The sequence below is a fragment of the Balearica regulorum genome, chromosome 26 (assembly GCF_011004875.1).
Source record: "Balearica regulorum gibbericeps isolate bBalReg1 chromosome 26, bBalReg1.pri, whole genome shotgun sequence".
Lineage (NCBI taxonomy): Eukaryota > Metazoa > Chordata > Aves > Gruiformes > Gruidae > Balearica > Balearica regulorum.
In genome coordinates this window covers 5,437,734-5,458,495 of record NC_046209.1, presented here as the reverse complement: position 1 = coordinate 5,458,495, position 20,762 = coordinate 5,437,734, and the positions used below count along the sequence as shown (strand labels likewise).

At 40.2% G+C, this 20,762-nt stretch overlaps 1 protein-coding gene across 7 annotated transcripts in view; it reads right to left on the bottom strand.

Annotated features, from left to right (window-relative positions):
- Positions 1–20,762, bottom strand: part of RANBP3 (RAN binding protein 3) — a 49,476-nt gene that overhangs the window by 10,887 nt on the left and 17,827 nt on the right. For 4 of the 7 annotated variants that reach the window (XM_075776422.1, XM_075776424.1, XM_075776423.1 and 1 more), the window contains 10 exons: positions 18,421–18,624; positions 12,792–12,828; positions 12,615–12,701; positions 11,094–11,165; positions 9,815–9,880; positions 7,926–8,018; positions 6,686–6,789; positions 3,341–3,460; positions 2,589–2,692; positions 162–240 (listed from right to left, as the gene is read on the bottom strand). In XM_075776422.1, the coding sequence (XP_075632537.1) occupies positions 162–240; positions 2,589–2,692; positions 3,341–3,460; positions 6,686–6,789; positions 7,926–8,018; positions 9,815–9,880; positions 11,094–11,165; positions 12,615–12,701; positions 12,792–12,828; positions 18,421–18,624 (966 nt within the window). The remainder of the gene's footprint in view (positions 1–161; positions 241–2,588; positions 2,693–3,340; positions 3,461–6,685; positions 6,790–7,925; positions 8,019–9,814; positions 9,881–11,093; positions 11,166–12,614; positions 12,702–12,791; positions 12,829–18,420; positions 18,625–20,762) is intronic. The other 3 variants (XM_075776427.1, XM_075776426.1, XM_075776428.1) reach the window with 1 other exon arrangement.

The following is a 20,762-nucleotide window of genomic DNA, read 5'->3' as shown; positions in this document are numbered from 1 at the left end:
CCCCACACTGCACTCAAAAATAAGTTACCTACAAGGGAAATCACTGAAAGAAAACTGTGCTCCAGTGACAAGTATAATTAAAGGTTCTCAAAATTCCTGAGTGACAATCTGTAACAAACTACTCACAAAATTACAACATTTCATACACAATGGATACTCACTAGGACTCGCTCACTCATGTTCTGTCCGAAAACAAACTTATTGCTAGATGCATCTGCACTGTTTGTAGAGTTCTCTACACTGAAAAACAAACAAACAAAAAAAACCCCTGGTTTTGTTTGGTGTTAAGTCAGGACAGTATCTGTTTATCTTCTACTGATAAAATTCCCGAAAAAGCAAGTGATTGTCACTAGCTTTAAAAATTAAGCACTGGTTGACACAGAAACATAAGCAAAAATTAATTCAACTTAGTAACATGAGAGCACATACTGGTTTTACAGAATGAGAATTCTCTCAAAGATTACAAATGATTTTGTTACTAAATATCTTCCCTTTGGATATCTAATTATGTATTAAGCAATGTTGAATGCTAAGTGAGGCCTTACTGTTTCATCATGTAACATACTTTTTTTTTAGACAGTATTCAACATGCACAAACTTGAACCACTACACATTTTTAGGTCAGTTTTCTCAGAAAGGGAAAGAATTGAAAGAAAGACTTGCAGTATCATAACTGAAGCAAAGGCAGCAGGGATAAGTAATGCCTTTTATTAGACTAGCTGCAATGCTGCAGCCTCCCCAGGAAGTTTCACAATCAAGTTTCACCCCTCACATCTTCCTTCTAGAATAAGCATTCTCCTCCCTGTGGCATTTTATTAACAGATTTTTAAATCCCATTTAGGAAGGACAATAGCTTCACTATTTTACTGACTCAAAAACGTAACAAGTCATTGTTCATCTGCCTTCCCTTCAGGCATACCTCCCTGACATCAACACACTTAGTAAGCGAACATGCAGAACGTAGATCACTTGGAATCAAGCCTACGTGCATTTCACTAAGTTTGGAAAATGGAGGCACATACACAACTACATGATTCAAATGGAAACAAATCAACCTTTGAACCGTGCATGTAGAGTTGCTACTTCTGAATAAAGCAATTCAAAGAACAGAGGAAATCCTCAGGGGAAGAAAGTTTTGCCTACTAAGGGAATTAAATATCACAGTTCTGAGCTCCAAATGCCATCTGGGAACTCAGTAAGATCTACCAATAACTGCCAGGCAATCTAGGACATTTATAATTTTTAAAGGACCGGTAGTGTGTTACACAAAGGGAGGAAATTTCCTTTTACAAGTTGATTGCCATAATGTCTTGCCATCTCAGCTAAAAACCAGAGCCAACTCCACTTAAGAGATTTTTTTATTTTTTTTTAAAGGCAAACCCAAAACTAGGTTTCTGGCAATTGACCTACCATGCACAAACAAATCCTCCCAAAGTGAAGACTCAGTCGAAATATGGCAGTAGATGTCATACAAGTTGAAAGACAAGTTTTCCAGTATTTGAAGACCACATGTTAGAAGTTATTGTCTGCCAAATCTGATTAATGACATCTGACCATGTCTCTGGAAAGGCATTGACCTGGCATCCACAGTCACTCTGTGGCATTCTCCAACTCTCCAGTGCATCATCCGGAAAGCTCAATGTCAAAAGGGATTAAGACTGCAAAACTGTCTAGTGCCTACTTCGTGGTGAACAACAGGGTCTTAAAAATGCAGAATATAAGGACAAGGCAAGCACACACTGGTGCTTTTCCCACAATTATTTCAAGGCCTCAAATGTTCGGCAATTCAGGTTCTTCCAGGAGCAGATATGTCGCTCTACTTTATTGCTCTCCATGGGATTTGCTCCCCATGCTTTTCCAGTTATTAGTTGAATTCACAGCTCTGTGTAGTAATAAATTCTTTTGTTTTCTACTCTTTCTGTAAAACTACTCGATTTATTTTTTTTTACCACTACTGAGCTAACATTTTCAGAGCCACATCGACAACTTAGCCTTAGGTGAAGGCTGTCAGTTCAGAGTTCATCACGGTATATATAGAATTAGTACAGTTTTCTCCTGGCTGCCTCACTTTACGTATACCTACATCAAGTTTCCTCTGATGCTATTAACTTATCAGAAATTCTCTCAAAGACCTCCCACAGTTAGGTTCCTGCTTATCCATATGGGCCATTTCTATTGCTCTGAAAAGCTTATCATGAACAGACAACTTTCTTTAACTGTTCTTCTCTTTATCCATATCGTATATGAAACATATTGAACACCACCAATAGAGGATTCTATTGATAGTGCCAATTTATTCCATCACTGTTTCTTTCTAATCACTCATGAGAAGACTTCTCTCTTCTTATGCTTGTTAGTTTTCTACAGAGGCTTTGGTGAGGACCTGGCCAAATAAATGGTGTCAAATGCATCTCCCTTGACCAGATGATTGAAGATTCCCTCAGATCTGAAGTTTGCCACCTCATTCTTCAGAAACCTGGGTTCCCACTGACCCAGTATAAGCCCTGCATCCAGTAAAGAGCAGAATCACAAATAATTTTGAACACAGAAGAAGGAAAACTGTCCTACAGGTTTTCCTGTAGTCTCACCTGGAACTGATGTACTGTAGAAAATAATTCGTTGCAGAAGGTACGTCTGATGTAGGAAGGCCAGCATTCTGCACATCAGCAGTTTCATCGCTTTCATCTCCTAGCTATAAAAAGAGCAAGTATGTACGGACAGTTTTAACTACTGACCACAAAATTTTCTGCTCATTCTTTCCCAAGACGAAGTTCCATCCACACATACTTTCTACAATAAAACAATATAAGCCTACGTCCCAGTATTACACTTTCTTCTGTTACACCAGGAAACCTGCTCAAACCTGTCTTCAACAGGAGGTACTAACAATCCAACTCAATTACTTCATGCACAGGTTTGAACCCAGGCTGTCCTATTTTTATTTTCTCACCCTTCTGTTAAGATCCTCCCATGCAACCGAGACTTAGGAACACATTTCAACTCAATTCTGACCCAAAGGGTAAGAGAAAACATTACATTGCACTGAGCTTTAAGTGTTACCTATGATTGCAGTAGATGTATTTATTTTTGAAGAAGCTTCTTACACTACTAAACAGAATTCATTCATTCAGAGTCAGGAAGGCCAGTTTTACTAAACAGCCAGTGTTCACAGTTCTAATTTTGCACATGTACGTGTAGGTTTTAACCCCGTTAATATAGTAGCTTCTAAGTACTTCATAAACAGTGTGTAATGCTCATGCCAACAAGTGATCTGTTTCACTGCTGCTTATACTCGCTTATATACATCAACTCATAGTCAAGATAACAAACACATGTTTACCTTAACCCTATCTCTTAAGTTTTGCCCAAATACAAATGCTTGTTGTGCATTTAGTTCCGCCTTCTCACAGCTGTCATCATCTGAAGTATTGTTGGACTCTTTTTTCTGACATTCTCCTGCCTAAAGAAAAGAAAATGAAAACTTTAGCCTAGGTAATTGAGTTTCTTTAAACAAAAAACACATTACAACATTGTGAGTCACACAGTCATTTACAATTATGTGCTGGTTTTGGCTGGGCTAGAGTTAATTTTCTTCTTAGCTGCTAGCATGGAGCTATGTTGTGGATTCATGCTGAAAACAGTGCTGATGACACAGGGATGTTTTTGTTCCTGCTGAGCAGTGCTTACACAGCATCAAGGCCTTTTCTGCTTCTCACCCCACCCCACCAGTGAGGAGGCTGGGAGTGCACAAGAAGTTGGGAGAGCTGACCCCAATGACCAAAGGGATATTCCAGACCATATGATGTCATGCTCAGCATATAATTGGGGGCTTAGCCAGGAGGCAGAATCACTGCCCAGAATCAGACTGGGCATCAGTGGGGTTTTTGTCCTCCACAGGTGGTAAGCCTGCATTTGTGCATCCCTTGTTTTATATATATTATTATTCTCTTCCTTTGTTATCCTATTAAACTGCCTATCTCAGCTCATGAGGGTTTTTTCCCTATTCTCTTCCCCATCCCCTTGCAGGGGGGGAACAGGGAGAGATGTGTGGTGCTTAGTCACTGCCTGGGGTTAAACCACAACAAATAACAAGTCAATAATATCTCTAGGGCTACAAGGCAAATTTTGCATTTAAAGATTTCCTCTGTTTATTAGAGCATCTTAACAAATCACAGAATAGTTAAGGTTCAAGGGGATCTCTAATAACCATTTGGTCCAAACCATGCTCAAAGCAACATCAACTTCAAAATTATGCCAGGCTACCTGAGACCTCATGTAGTCAAGTCTCAAAAAATATCCAAGGATGGCAGTTTTACAGTTTGGTAGCCTGGTTCAATATTCAACTGCACTAAATATGATAAATCTGTCCTAATACCCAACTGGAATCCTCCCTCCCTGCACTTGCAGTCTCTCATTTGTTTCGTAAGCTCTTCCAAGTCTCATTGTATCTTGCTACAGCCCACTACTAGACAGTTAAGGAAAACAACTCAATTCCCTCACCCCTAGCCCAAGCAGAACATACTCAGCTTTTTCACACTCTCATCAGACATGTGCTTCAGTCACTAGTCACCTTTGTGCTGTGTGTCTTTCACATACTGGCAAGCCCCAAAATATACACACCACTCCTGATGTCACCTACCAGTGGCAAGTAAAGGGGAATAATCACTCTTCTGAACCTAATGGCTACAGTCTTAAAGTAGCCCAGTACATCCTTTTGTCCTGCTAAGGATCATCTTCTATTCTGCACCTCTGCAGCCTGCTTTCTGTTAGCGGCTCTGTAACCTTTTACTGCAGCTGCCATAGCAGTGTCTTCCCCTATTCTCACACTATAGTTCTCATCCCTTTATACTCAGGGCCTTGCACCTGCAAATCCTTTAGTCATGTTGGGAAGCAATTACAACTAGCATGGGAATCACTCCCTCCCCTTCTCCTAATTTCCTACCCTATGGCTTTTGATTTACATTAGAAGACCCAACAATATGCATGCACAAAGCCTAACGACTAATGAACACATAGCAGCTGCCCCTCATCGAAGCATGCTCAGCATTAACAGCATCCTAAGTAGATAAAACCCCAACAGCAGGAAGTTTGAGCATATCCTGATGAAAACTACATAATTACTATAGGAAGGGTACTATGGGACACTACCTGCTCCACTGGAGAGGACACCCAGTGAGAAGATGCCTGTCTGGGGAACCCCTGTCGTCTTCCTGGCTGTCCCATGGGAAGTTTTCCCTTCTTCCTTCCCCTTTTGCTCTCCTCTCCTCCAAACCAAAATAACTGTCACCCTTAGAAATAATACTATCAGCTACAGACCCTGCTAATAAATTCTGTACATGAAAACTTGTCTCTGCATCCTTCATGCAACACCAGATCTCCAAGCACTTGTCTGCATAGCTGCTTTCCAGTCACTCTCCAGTCCTTGTGACACATGGGTTATCTCACCCTAGGCACAGGACTGCATTTGTTGGCCATCAGTTGGTTTCTCTTGGCTCATTTTTCCAGCCTGCTGAGATTCCTCTGAACAGCCCTGCCTTCCAACATATTGACCATTTCCCCCTTCCCTCAGTCTACTGGCATCTACAAACTTAACAAGATTCACCCCACCTTGTCAGGTTGTTCATGTAAACATGAACTAGCACTGACCTCAGTACCAGCCCCAGAGGAATGCCTCCAGCAACCGGCTGCCCAGACTTAGAACCACTGACTGCTACCCTTGAAGCTTGCTGGTTCAGCCAATTTTCCACCCACTTTAAATTCTGCCCAACCAGTACATCTCTCTCCAATTTGACTATGGCAAAAATACTGGAGACCATCCATGTCAAAGACCTTGCTAAAGTAAAAACCAACAAGTATTGATCTCTGCACAGCTCACGTTTCTCATCACCATTCCATATTCAATTGTTAGAAATCAAGACAACACCAGTAAAGCCATCATCTATGGACAAGGGATCACTTTTTCACTAGGCAGTCTGAGAAGACTGAACATGTGCAACAAACCACTCAGTTCACCCAGCACAAAACCAAGGCCTTTTCAGATGGGAACAGGAATTTAGTAAATGCTCCCTAGTCTCTGGCCTCACAGCAGCACCAGTCAGATCTGGTGACAGTCACTGGAGGAGATGGCTTTTTTCCCCCCACTCACAGAAGACAATTCCCTACTCTGACCCACTCCCTGCACACAGGGTAAGAGATGAACCTGTAAGAGGAAGATTTATTTCTTTACACAACCTGATCAGATGAAAAAGCAGTATTTGACTATCACTGAACCAGGACACCCAAATTACAGGAATTCAATATATATAGGAGGGATGGCATCACTCAAGCAGCAGTAAGATTTTAAACAAGACAGAAATAAAGCTAGAAGGACTAAAAGGAACCAGTGGGAGTAGAACTGAGCAATTTTTTATATTTTGTGAGGGAAAATAGGTATGAAAAAACATCCTAAACTGAGGATTCAGTAAATCTTTGTTACAGTTCCTGAGTTAGTAAAGATAAATATAGCATAATATTAGGACAGTACAAAATCTACAACTACATCTAAAGTGTACTACCATAGTACGGATACATAAGGGGGCTATCACCAATGAAACTGCACTCATTACTAAACAAAAAGGCTCCAGTCAGAGAATACTATTTTAAAGTTCATCACCTTGAGTGTCCTTCCAATCCTTTTCCAACTCACCTTGTCTTCAGAGTCAGAACTTTTCAGTGTTGCATTACTTAGTGATTCTGATGTGGCCGCAGAATCTGGCGGGATATTTACACCATTGGTGCCACTGCTGAGAACTGCAACAAGGAATGACAAAGTGACATAAATTCTCTAGATACTTAGATGGTCCTAAAAGTAGGAAGTTTTCCATAGCAAATTGCATGCTGTTTTCGTGTTTAAGTCCATGAAACACTGTGATGTAAACTACAGAGTTCCCATAGTATTTTGCAAGTGACATGAGGACCACGATTCAGCAATTCTTAGCAGAATCAAAATTTCAAATGCAGAAAATCAAGTCAGCAAAAAGTCACTTAATCTATACAAATGCTGCAGGGACTTCAGCACATGCAACTTCAAGCAACCACCCTGCTCCAATCTAATACTGTTCACAGCCAGCAGGACTCTTCTTTGGACTGATCTAGCTACTTACATACTGAACTCCCACTGAAAATTTCTACCCCAATATTAAGTCCTCTGTAGAGTCCAATCTGTGCCAACAGACATGCCAAGAAATCAAGCTAGAAACGTTTGGTTCTATGCCAGACTCAGTGTTAACTCAAGTTGCTTCTGTTTTAGTCCAACTGAACTTCCAAACAACAAAAGGCAGGGTGGCTGGGGAAGTGTTGGAGTTTAGGAGACGTGGACACCTTGAACAGCTTTTCCTTAACTTCCAGGTTTAGTCAAGCCTATTTCTATTAGCTATATCAAATTCCCTAACAATACAATAAACATAACACACATGACCAAACTAAGAATTAAAAGTGTATCTCAAAGTCCCAACTCCAAAACGGTTCCCAAGCCTAGAGGCACCTCCTAGTGATTTAGGCATTTTAAATCACTGAGCAGTAGCTGAAGTCTACCACTACTGCTCAGTTGATCAGCTGTAGCTTATTACACCATGGTCAACACCACCATTTGAGATTGTCAATCCACACCCTTAAAAGTGTTTTTATTCCAAAAACCAAGCACGGACTACACGAAAGTTGGATGCGTGGCAACGTCAGACAGTCATCCTACACAAAAACTGAAGGTTCAACTGTGTTACCCCTTATGTAACACAGATATACTTAACATTTAAGATGTTTCTCTTCTGAAAGGAGAAACCTAGAAAAAACAAAGGCAGATGCTGACTAAACCCAAAACACTACACTGAACAGATTTTGTATTTTTGTTCTCTCCCCGCAGTATTCTAGAAAGCAAAAGCATTATTTACCTATCTGCGAGAAAGCTTTTGGCTGTGGCGCCTGTAATACTGCTGGACGTAGCACACTTCGCTGCTGTTCCTTCGGTTTCTGGCTAGGGAGACCTGCAAGTACAAACTTTTTTCAAGAGCTATAAAGCTTTAAAGTTGAAAAATTCAACTTCATCTGATTTTCTGATTAATCTCTAAACTGAAAGAGGGTAGATTGAGATTAGATCTAAGGAAGGAATTCTTTACCATGACAGTGGGGAGGCCCTGGCACAGGTTGTCCAGAGAAGCTGTGGCTGCTCCTGGCTCCCTGGCAGTGTTCAAGGCCAGGTTGGATGGGGCTTTGGGCAACCTGGGCTAGTGGAGGGTGTCCCTGCCCATGGCAGGGGGTTTGAACTGGATGGGCTGTGAGGTCCCTTCCACCCCAAACCAGTCGGGGGTTCTATGATTCTCTATAATTGCTTCCCAACAGAACATACAATGGAAAACCAGGCATTTAAAGAGCTTCCACTCCCTTCTTTCCCATCCCTCAGTCTCAAAATAGAATTAGTCCAAATAGCAAAGACAACTTCATAACCTTAAAAGACACTTTAAAATATATTGTCTACCTTACCCACAAAAACATAGAAGGAAAGTTTATGACAATGACTCAGAAATAAAAGTCAAAATACATGAAATGAACAGTACACAAGCAATCCTGCTTATTCAACTGACATGTTATTCAACTATGCATTCCAAGTCTTTTCTCCTTCCAATGAAGTTGTTTACAAATAGTGGTAAATGATGATATTTTTTTTTGCCATTCTTCATGCAATCAAATGTCTTGGTAGTGTAATCTTAGATGTTGTTTCATTTAACAACCTTATGGCTTTTTGAATTAACCTAGCCTTGTTGGTTTGCTACAGCGATACAGAGCACTCCCAACTCTTTAATTCCCCTCTGATTCAAAAAGCCAACTGACCTTAAACAACTTAATAAAAAAAATGAACCAACCAACACAAAAAAGCTAACGTCAATTCTAGAAGGTTATGGCAATCCCAGAAGGTTCAGTTTTTCTTCACTGAGCAAAACAAAGACAAACTCTTGATCCAATGAAGTATTGCCACAGAAGTTATTCACAGCAACTCAGTTGAATATTCTGCAACTAGTTCCATTTCAGGCCACCCATATTCAAAGGACACAATAACCACTGAAACACAACAACTATCAAAGTTCAAACGTTCATATGTCAGCTCAAAAAAGCTTGTTCTTTTTTAAATTTCCTACTCTCCCTGCCAACAAAATAAGTTTCCATATATATATTTATAACAAATAATAAACTTCCATTACCAAAATAGTTTCATTTTTTCCTCAAACTCCTAAGGAGCTGTAATATTGATGTAGACCTAGCCAGTATGGGAAAGACATCAGCTACCAGAAAACTCAGTAAGAGCCAAACTGTACAGCTGAACCGGCAGGACCAAGGACCCGACATCTACACTATCGTCAAAAGTGAAGGAGAGAAGTGGGGAGCAAACAACCCTTCAGACGTTGCTCTGGCCTGCTCCCAGACTGAGCGCCCACTGAACTTTTTAAGGGCATTCCTGGAGCACCCTTTTTCTTCCACTTTGCTACCAAAGCAACCGAGTTCAGAGCCCAGGACTACTCTAAGAACTGAATCAAAGCAGGCTAACCAGAGACAACTAGGAGATACATTTCAGAAATGCATGACCAATCCAAGCCAGAATTTAGATATGAGTATAGACATTGCACAGTGGATACAGGCATAACTGCTCTGGAGAATACAAGATTTTTTTCTGCATAAACACAGGTACTGCCATCTCCCAGTTACAATAGCAGTTTGGGGCAACTCCTAAATAAGTAAAATGCTTGAACTGGTTTCTATACACTGCTGCATAAAACATTGAACTCACCTGCACTAGGTGCCTGACCATGGATCAGTATTGGTGGCTTCAGCCGGAATCCACTGCTCTTTTCCTCTAGAAGCAAAATACAAAATTACAAGGACTTAGCCATAACATACTACATACATTCAGTCAGTCACAAAATTCCTCAAGCTCTTCCCATTGTAACAACCCACAAGTTTTAGAAATATCCAAAGTCATAAGGAGATTTCCAAAGAACCAATTCCCTTTTCCCAAAAGAAATCTGAATTTCCAGTGATCATCACAGCAAATATACATCTCAAAGACAGAAACACAAGTTGTTGCAAGAAAAAAAAAATACAAAATTCTTTTTCAGGAAAAACATGAAACAGACTGTTTTCACAAGAGAAATGGAGTTCCTTCTGTAAAGGACTTAGAGGTTTAATAGAAGTACGTAACAGTAATTTTAAGTGAGAATCAAACTAAAGAAGGGACAATCAAAAGTATGACTGAATATGACAGCTGCTAGCAAGCACCCAACTGCTACCATAAACTAAGTTAAACTTAATTGCATAGCATAAGTTTCTTGTTTCCGTTTACTTTTACCTTATGTTTTTATAGTATGAAAGTAAAAGAAATTCCTTTGCCTAACTACAGTTAAAGCTTTTAGATAAAATACCAAAATCTCAAAAAATAATATTCATAAATCCACAGCTATTACAAAATGAATTCCTACGAACTTCCAGAGTATAATTATAAAATGTTTCCTTTTAGGGGCACAATGGCTGCACTCAGAATAAGACAACTCAGCACCTTACCATCTTACTGTATTTCATTATTCTCATGCCATTTAAGCATAAGGTAACAATGTGCTACAGTGATACCAACACTACCAAACCGCAGAACAATGGCGATTAACAAAACGAGCAGTACTGTCAACACAGGGTTCACAGATCATGGTTGAACATCATGACCACAGATCGCGGTTGATTTGATTTTCAGTATCAAAAAACCAGTATCCAAAGTAGATAAGGGAAATTTTCATTTAAGTTTTATCTTGAGGTTAACAGGTGGGCATAGAGTTATACTGCAGTCTTCCACCACCACTCCTGAAGAATTTAAGAATTTTGGTATTTTTTTATTTTAATTACCTCCAGCAAGCATGAGATCAAGCAATGAAGTGAGCAAGAGAACAGCTGTAAAATCAGAACCATCACCACCTCCATTCTCCCAGATAGGGCCTTACTTTTGAAGTATCAGAGTACTTTGGATTGTGACAGACTGACAGCAGTTTGCTGAGAAAAAGCAGAAAAATGAGGAAGCTCACCTGGTTCCGAATCAGAGTTCCCTGTAGAGGGTTCACAGAAGCTTGATGGCATAAAGACGTTGTTCTTTGTTACTGCAGTCAAGAAAAAAAGAATGATAAAGAGAAGTTGTGTATATTGTTCTTAATTATAAACTCTGTTCCCAGACATATCAAGGCTGCAAACTGAAAATGATTTTTCTAGTCATTTGTTTTGTTTATTTTAGCTTTCTTCTAAACTAAAACAGTATTACAGCCACAGAAGTAAACAGGTCATTGCCCACAAAATCCCCTTAGTTCCTCCTGAAACAGAAAAAGAGCAAGTGTCATTTATTCTGGAGGGAAGATAAACGCAGGATTCCCAGCCTGAATTGCTGAACTAGGAATTAAAAGTGTTGTTAGAATGTATGATATCATTACAAAATACATATAACATTTCAAAAGGCCTCTGCAGAGAGGGCAGAAAGGAGTGCAATGCCTGCTAAACAGTGGAAGCTAATACCTGGGCTCCTCAAGAGGCTTAAGAGTGATAGTATAGCTTGCACTAAGAGCTAGGCAACTTATGTTTGAACTGTCCTCCAAGGACAAAAATTCTACAGAAACAGAGGAGAGTACACCAGAGTATTTGCAGATGTCACACTTAAGCATAACAGTCAACAAAAGAGCAAAAAATGTTTGAAAGGAACAGGCAAAGTACAGTGTTTCTTTTCCACCCTTTGCTGGGACCTAGAGAAGGAAGCAGTAAGGAGTTTGGTCAAGGCCCTGTTCAGCAGTTGAAATACTTTTGGCAGCGTAAAAAGAATCACAAACAATGCAGTTCATGAAATATGATGATCAGAGCAGGAGGTAGATGCATCAGGAGTCACAATACAACGATAGTAGGTTGGGGCTTTTGTCTCCAACAGATGATCTTGCATCAGGTAAAGTATGGCAATATTTATCAGCTCTTGTAGCTTTTATGAGGATGTGGAAGAAGCTTCAGTATGTTGAAGAGAGACAGAAAACTCATCTCAACACTGTTATACTAAAAGATGGAGCACTTGTCTTTTGTATTTTAGATTTTTTTTTCATGTTTGCTTTTTAATTCCATCTTCTCTTTTTATTATGGTCTACGTTAAGCTTAAACATGATGCAGGTTTCACAAACAATTTCCCCACCCTTGAGAAACATAACCCCAAAAAATTTAAGACATTTGGAAAGTGAAAGATTTCCTGTAAACCAAGGCCATCAAATACTGTCAGCAATATTCAAAGAAGCCTTTATGGAAGTTGCAATGACAATCGAAGTTGTCACTGCCTGACAAGTACACACATCAGAAGAGAAACGTAAGTCAAACATATATATAAACTTACAGACAAAGTATTTTTAAAAAAACATATCTATCAACTGCTTTGGGCTTCACTGAATTTGCTAACACAGACCATAGAAAAAGTCAGGTTCGCTGTGGTCTTAAGCCAAAGCACAGACAGTAGTAAGACTGCTGACACAACTGCAAAAGAGTGTAAGAAGGAAACCCACCTCTCATAATATTGTAACAACATTTACCTGATTGAGAAGGAGGGAACTGAGTTAGGGATGAAGTTCTCTCACGCTTTACAGGTGGACAGTAGCTCCCATCCTCTCGATCAGATTCTGTAGAAAAAAAAGCAGTTACAGAAAATGCACAAAATTCTGGAGACATATATACTCATGGTTTTTTAATCTTACAATCAAATCTCTTACCATCCCCATCTTCTGGACTTGATCCATCTGCTGATCTCTGAAATCAGATGACAGTGATAAAAATCACATGCTGAACATTTCAACCTCTTTGAATACATCCAAATATTTTAATCATCACTTTGGAGATTATTTTTTTTCTTTACTGTCAGTGACAGACACTCAAGGCAAAGCATTATTTTTATGACTTACATGTAGGCATATTAAATTTCACCCAGATACTATTAAATAAGATTAATTCAAAATATTTAATTTACAAATAAGATACCTGAAAAATTCATATCCAAGCACTAACATCCTTAAAGACTACATAACAATTATGACAGTTACATATTTCTATTGAAAATCTGAAAATGACAATTTTCAAATTTGGTTTGATTTTTAAAACATTACAGAAGTTCCAAGCTCATCACGAACACAGGCATTATTTGGGAGTTCACTCCAAAGCACTTTTCTTAACATAACTGACATCAGTTCCTTCAACAGAAGGACAGCCTTGGAGGAATGTTTTTCAGGACATGCTCTATAAACCAGTACTATAATATTTTGACAGGAATTAGCAATGGACTAGACTCCTAGCATCTTCCACAGTACCAGGAACGAAACAGGAAGCATCACAGGCTACCAGCTATCCCAATATTCAAAGTGTCTTTGAACAAAGCTTTCACATCTTTTCTGAGGATTTCTCCATCTCTCTCAGAGACTCTCTGCCAGTTCCTCAGCTGATATAACTTCCCTTGTTCCTGCAAAACATAATCCCACAATGGATTCCTTTCACCTCGGAAGGTGACCAGGGCAGCATTAGCACCTTCGTCTCATAACACCACCTCCTGACATGCCGGACCTTCTCCCTCGTCCAACCCTACCCTTGCGTCCCGCTCCTGCCCCAGGACACGGAGGGACACGTCCCCTTCCCGCAGCCTCCCTGCGGAGCTTGGCTGATGCAGAGGAACAGCAGCTCATGGACAGAGCCCCAGCGCAGATCTCCCCACAGCACAGACCCCCTCCCCAAGCACGACTGGTTGAGGCTGCACAGGACTATCATCTGAAAGACATGCTGTGGATATAAGAATACCAGAAAGTACAAGACTTCCTGCCTAGCACTGCATCTATTTAGAATCTAGGTACTGCTGTACTATCAGTATTTCACTCAACGCTAATAAAAACCCATTTCCACTGCATTTTGCCTCTGCAGTTAAGTTTAAGGGGTTTTCTGTTTTGTTTTACATTAATAGAAAAGTAGAGCTACCTCGCTAGCATCCTGGTCAAGTACTTGTGAAACCTTTAGCATGGGCCATGAAAAAGCTATTGGCAGTTCTGGAACACCACCCCCCACCATCCACACAGATCTATCACCCCAATGGCATTAATACTGTATTTGATGATCCGTGCTCTTCCTACATAACTGGTCGAGTACTCCACGCTACTGGAAGACAGTAGGCACCTCCCTTACCAACATACACTAGTTTCCCAAAAGATAAGGTTAAAGTGGAAAACCATGATATCATCTATCTGTTTCAGCAATCGGCACCTGAAGTCAGAAAAAATTCTATTTTGCACAGAAAGTGGTGTCACATACACGAGCAATTTGTTTCAAATTTTAGCAAAAATCCTGAAAGCAAAAGGAAATAATTTGGTAAAAAATTTGCATAAATGGAATTGCAGATCTTTATGTACAAAAACCCTTAAAAATCAACAAGTGATTTCCCCCTGAACTTCAAAAATTTCTTAAGCTGTTACTAATATGTACCGTATTATCAACACTCAGGTAACACAGACCAAAAAAAAAGGTCAAACTTGTATAGCACAAGCTTCAAATTATCACATCATTGTGATTTCATTAACTAACATAAGCCTAACTAAGTACACGTTTATACTAAATACACATTTAGTGGGCAAGGAACATCAATATCCAAAACTCTGTCACCTACTGAGGGCAAAGCAGAGTTAAGTATCTACTCTTTGAATTATTTTCGTGCTTCCTAGTCCAAGAGTTTTAGATTAAAGCTATGCAAGAGTCCGCATGACAAGTGTTAGAGCAGTTACTGACATTGCCAACCCTAGTCAAAGTAGATGCTGCACAGAATTAAAAAAGGACTTCCCTTTCTCTCAAATGTATTCCTCCCCTACATAGGCATCTAAATAGTTAGATCATTTGGTACGCCACCTCCCATCCTTACACTGCTCACTCAATTATTGCTTGGGGAAGTTGGGACAGACCTTGTAAATAACTCCTACCAGAAAAATGCAACAAGAGATCTAAAACTTTCATAGACTCAGGAATTTAAAGGCCAGGGAAGAAAAGAAGTCATAATCCCATAGGTTGATCCCCAAGCACAGACAGGCCAGAGAGCCTCATTAATGTCTACCTCAGTACTGAAATTCCTGCCTGAGCATTTAAGATATCCACGTTCCATTTTCTGTTTTCAAATGAATGAGAATATGCACGAGTTACTCCACTGCAGAGTTACCAACACTACTGGGAACTGGTTTTTGATTTTGTTATACTGAGCATCCAGTAAGAGACACACACCGCTGTCTCCTTGCTTTTATTAAAAAACCTGCTGCCAATATTCACTCCCCATTACCTGGGCATTCACCTACCAGGCCTCCTCAACCTTGGCTAAATCTCAGGTTTTTCCACTATAGTAATGCCTTCACCAATGACCAATTTGGTCTTACAGATCTTGACAAATATTCCTAAATCCTACATTAGAAGAAAGGCTTTCAAGAAAATAAAGCTGTATGCACACGATCTAACAAAGCCTGATTTCCCACAGACCCTACCTAGACGACAAACAACGTGGAATACCCTGCGGCGAGAAGTCAAATACTTGAGGCAACAAGATGTTTTTTCTCCTCTCCAGTCTGCCTCTACCCGAGATCTCCGTACTTCCCAGCTCCTTTGGACAAGTCAAAGGTAGATGGCACAGGCAGTGGGGGGACACAGATATACTCTATTAGCATAAGCTTCATTTTCTGATGAAGCCATACTGTAAAGTTACTGCTGCAGACAGAAGTTGCTTATTAGGGAGAAGCTGGGGAGACTAGACAAAAAATAGAGGGAATATATGTATGACAAACAGTTTACTTAGACTGGGGGGAAAAATCTGATTGCAATTAGTGATAGCAAACAGCAGTTCAGCCTTTCCATTTCAGGCCTCTCTCCCCAGGCTACTCAATCTGTACTTTACAGCAATGCATATTTTACACCAGTGTACTACACAACAGAAATGAAAGCCAGGACCATCGCATCCTATTGGGAACCATTAAAGTGACTCAACTTCTTTCCATTCAGTTCTTTGACATTAGAAGCCCAGAGGGAGACTCTTCAACTAGTAACATGAACATCCAACCTACAATTTACTCCTCATTTAAGAGCAGAAGCCACCTTTCACTTATTCACTCCTCCCTCTTTTAGAAATCCAGCCACAGAAAAGTTACAATTATTTCTAAATAGAGGCTCCTACAATTCAGACACATTTCTAATTAACCAAATTATGTTTTTTAAGGCTACTAACTGCTTTTTAAAAGTGCAAATGAAAGTAATTAGCCAGCCCATATTGAAGTACAAACACTGCTTCTTTACTTACTTTACCTATTACTTCTTCACATAGTTGTTACAACAAACTAACAGAGAAGAACTTACACAAACTTCAACAAATTTGTCAGGTTATGTTTAGTCACAATGAGCAGAACCAGAAGGCAAGGGAGAATTCAGGTAAAAATTCAAGGTCAACATAATTAGATAAAATCTGTAAGAGTACACTTACAGTATTTATCTTTGAAAGATACCTTGAAGATGCAAAAAGTCTTACATAAAAGGACTTCAGAGCATGGTACAGCAAGTCTGCAATCCAGACACTCTGCACATATGTAAGTATTATTTAACTGTCGTGGCTGTTGCTTAAATGCTGTTCCAGAACCTCTTAAACAATGGAGTCCTGCTGGCGTGGCTGCACCCTGCCATAGGCTGCCTTGGGTTAGACAGGTGAAAGTCAAGACAGCAGCAGCTCTGCGAGAGACTGTATCTCTGGCCACACCACGTTAATGTCGTAGCAAAAATACCTGCCTGTGCATGTACAAACAATACCAAATAAACGAGAAATACGCAGTGTCTCTTCTTCAGAACTCAATCTTAATTCGTCTATCTTCCCAAGGTCCTAGGAACATTACATCAAACTTTCTGCTCCAGCAAACCAGTGTGAGCACTCTGAAGATGCATTGATCTTTATAATTCAAGATAAGAGACAGTTTTACTCTAAGAAACTGGGATAATTTGAAAAATGTGAGCCAGTGCATATGAAGGCCAGTTACATGTCCATACTATTCCATAAATTAAGTGAATGGCGTAAAGTTGAAAGATGTGTAGATATCTTGTGTACAGCCAAGAATTACTCCATACATTCCCCAACAGCTTTTTTGGTTCTTAAATTTCTTTCAGTCCTGGGTTAACTGGGGTAAGATTTTCTGCTCTTTAAGAACAAGTCTAAGATAATGACCACTTGCTGCAGTTTTCCTTGGAAGTCTGGTTGATACAGTTCTCTTGGCCAGTTCTATAACACTGGCCATTTCAAACGACAGAAAATTGACATAAGTCTGTGACTATGTTTACCATCTATATTTCAAAATATTAACTCCTGAAAACTTTAACCTTCAAAAAAATTGAAATAGGAAAATTTCTACAGCAGGTCATCAAGCAACAATTTGGACACCAAAAAGTGCTTAACCTACAGCTGTTTGTACCTTGCCATGACAATCCATTCAGCACTGGGTTTACTTGAAGTGGCTCATTCTTGGAAAACAAAACAAGCCCCAAACCCACCACACTAGTGCAAGAAGAAGGTGCAGGTATTATGAGGTGCAGTGTTAACAGGTGAAAATCTGTCAGAGTACATGCCTAGTGTGTGTGATCACAATGAGCAGTGACACCTGCACCAAGAAAACATGGTCCACCAACCAGAAAGATTAGAACACACTTAAAAATTGCTCTGATGGACTGTATGGTAGCAGTCATTTAGTCATCTAATCTTTAAAAAAATATTTTGCTGCACCACCAGTAGAAAAAAAAAATCTTAAATTAACAGCACTGCCAGCTTTTACTACCTCAAGGTACTGATTTTTTTTTTTCAAAGTACCTAAATTCAAAATTCTGCTTTAGCACCTTTCTTGCTGCTGTTAATCTGTTAAGTACCTTACAGGTTGGCATGACAATCTCCTGTTTATATCCAGTGGAAACACAGCATTAGTTGCTCACTTCGTCAAGCTGCAGCATTATGGCTCAGAGGGAATAAATGATCCTCCTCTAACTGCTTGAAGCAAATCCCTCATATATACCCACTTTCTCACTCTTTTAGAAGAGCTCTTATCCTTAGCAAACAAACGGTTTACACACTAAATTTTAAAATTAATACTTGATGTGTTTTCTATAATTACACCCACTAGGGAGTCCAAACAAATTTCATTTCTAATTAGAACAACAGCTTGGAGGGGACTAACCCTTGAGATCAAAGAACCAGACAGGTAGTGGGCTGCACTACCTGAAGTTAACAGTAACAGATTCCTCCTAGTGGAAGGGACTTTTTCCTTTCATCCCCTCAGCAGCAGAAGTACTTGGTAGGTTCACACTTACCCCTGCCAGTTCTTGTTGAATAGGAGCAAGCTGGGCTTCAGAAGTGGGACTCAGGGTAGCACTGACTGAGGCAACAGCGGGAGCAGGGTGCTCAGAGTCGCGCTCACCAGCTGGTTCTTTGTGACCCAGACCATGGTGGGGGGGCTCAACCTCTCCCTGGGGGTCCTCGCCTGAATCCGACAAACCTTTTTGCTCTGCAGGGGACTGGGAGCAGAAAAGACAACGTCCCTTCAATGCAAGGCTGCAACATGAGAGCAGGTGTCCTAGTGGATCTGCTAATCCCTTTAAAATTCCACTCTTTTCACAGTATGGCAGAAGGAATTACTTGCTGCTGAGACACCAATTAAAATACACAAAACCAGGTAACAGAATCTGCTGTATTAGCTTCCCCTCCCCACAAAAAACATTAGTTGGAACTTTTTGAAAGTCAACCAAAAATGTCGGTGTCCCCAGCAAAAGAGCATTTTGCCAGCCATGGGGTTGTTGGGGTTTGACTCCTTCTCTCAAGGCCTAAAGCACAGCTAATTGCTTTTACCCCCAGATTCAAAAACAAGAATTAAATAAGCAATTACTGTCCCTCACTGCTTCTTCAGACCATGTCTGAGGGAGGTGGGGTTGATTATAAAATTCTCAACAGAAATTCATTATTGTAACATTCACACAAGACACACAATCCTTTCATATTCACATGACTGAATTATCTGAAAAGCCACACCAATGTTTTCTTTTGTAAATGAAAAAGTGTGCGTATCTATTTCAAGGAGGGGGCTGACAGGATAGCTAGTGCACACTAATGGGATTTGAGATTTGCTGCATCTTTACAGACTCTTTACTTTCTTCAGATCATTTAATGCTGCAGGTCCCCACTTGCAGAACAAAAAATTAAGCATTAACATATTCTGCACACATCTGAAGAATGAAAAGTTAAAGGCTTTGAGCCTGAACAATTGTATTGTGATAAAGGACTAAATTATACTCCATGGATAATACACAGGGCAAGGACGTTCTCCCAGCAGCGATCTGTGGGCCAAGCCTCATGGTGTCTTATGGAGACGTATCTGAGAATCAAGCAGCTTGGCAAAGACGTCACTCAGGAGCACATAACCGTGACTTGCTCTCAGAAAGCATTCAGTAGAATGAAGAGAGACTAAAAATGCTCATCATTGCACAGGTCCGTGCAAAACTGTAAACAGTAACCTCAAAAATAAACAGCAGCTTTTAAATCTTAAGGGCCCAAAGTTCTTCAAGCTATGACTTGGCTTGTCCTCAAACAGAAGCAAGTATTAAAAGACAGCAATACATGCAATTTTATCAGCAGGTTCAGTTCAGTGAAGTTACTCAAGTTTTAAATCTTGCAAGAAGTTACTATCATTCAGGCTCAAAAGAGTAAAAATATATTTCATGGGGATAACATAACATCAGGTAAAGCTAGGGGTGCTGGATTTTTGTATTTTCAAAATTTTCTGGTTTTAATATGAAGCTGTGACTAACAGACCCAAACACTAACTTCAAACCCCACAGAACAAGAGAGAAGAGTTAAAGAAACATTTTGTTTGTCACCAAAAATTAAACCAACTCTAGCACTCTGCTATTCTTACCTCTTTGGCTCAGAAGAACAGCATGCAAAGGCTATCTTGAACTGGTCACAGCATTTATATGTATGTTATTCATACATAAAGTCAAGAGGTCAACACCTCAGTCCTCCACTCAATGTTTTATACCCATTATTCCCAGTCCATTTTCTATGCTAAGTCTCACTTTCAAAGTTAACTGCATTCCAAATGTCAGATTTCTTCCCCTTCAAGGGGAGATAGACATAAAAAAAGTACAAGAATTAAGTTACCTGCATCACACTAACCACAAAACCAATTATGCAAGCAGCAGCACCGAAGATCTGATTTTTCTCATGGCTTACACTGCATGCGTCTTCCGGTCCTCTCGCTCCACTCCCCCAAAACCTCCCCGCATACCTCACAACACAAACCTCTCCCCACACCTCTCCAATCCTGCCAGACCTTCTCTGGCCATCCGTGGGGCCAGAAGCAGTTCACCCGCACCGAGCGGAGACAGCAGCTCGCTCTCTGCGAGGGACCTGGATCTGGATCTCACCGATCCAGTCAGGTTTTTAGTTTTCAGGAAACGTGCAGAACAGTTTTAACATTTAAACCTCTGTCGCCTTGTCAACAGAATCTGTAGATCTGCAAGCCTTCAGCTCGGTGATCAGAAGAGAGCCAGCAGTATAACCACCTTTGCTTGGCTTCCTAGGGAGGGTCAGACCACTACAGAAGAGCTGATTGAGGTAGGACTGAGCAGACCACTGACCCAGTCCTACTGCTGTACAG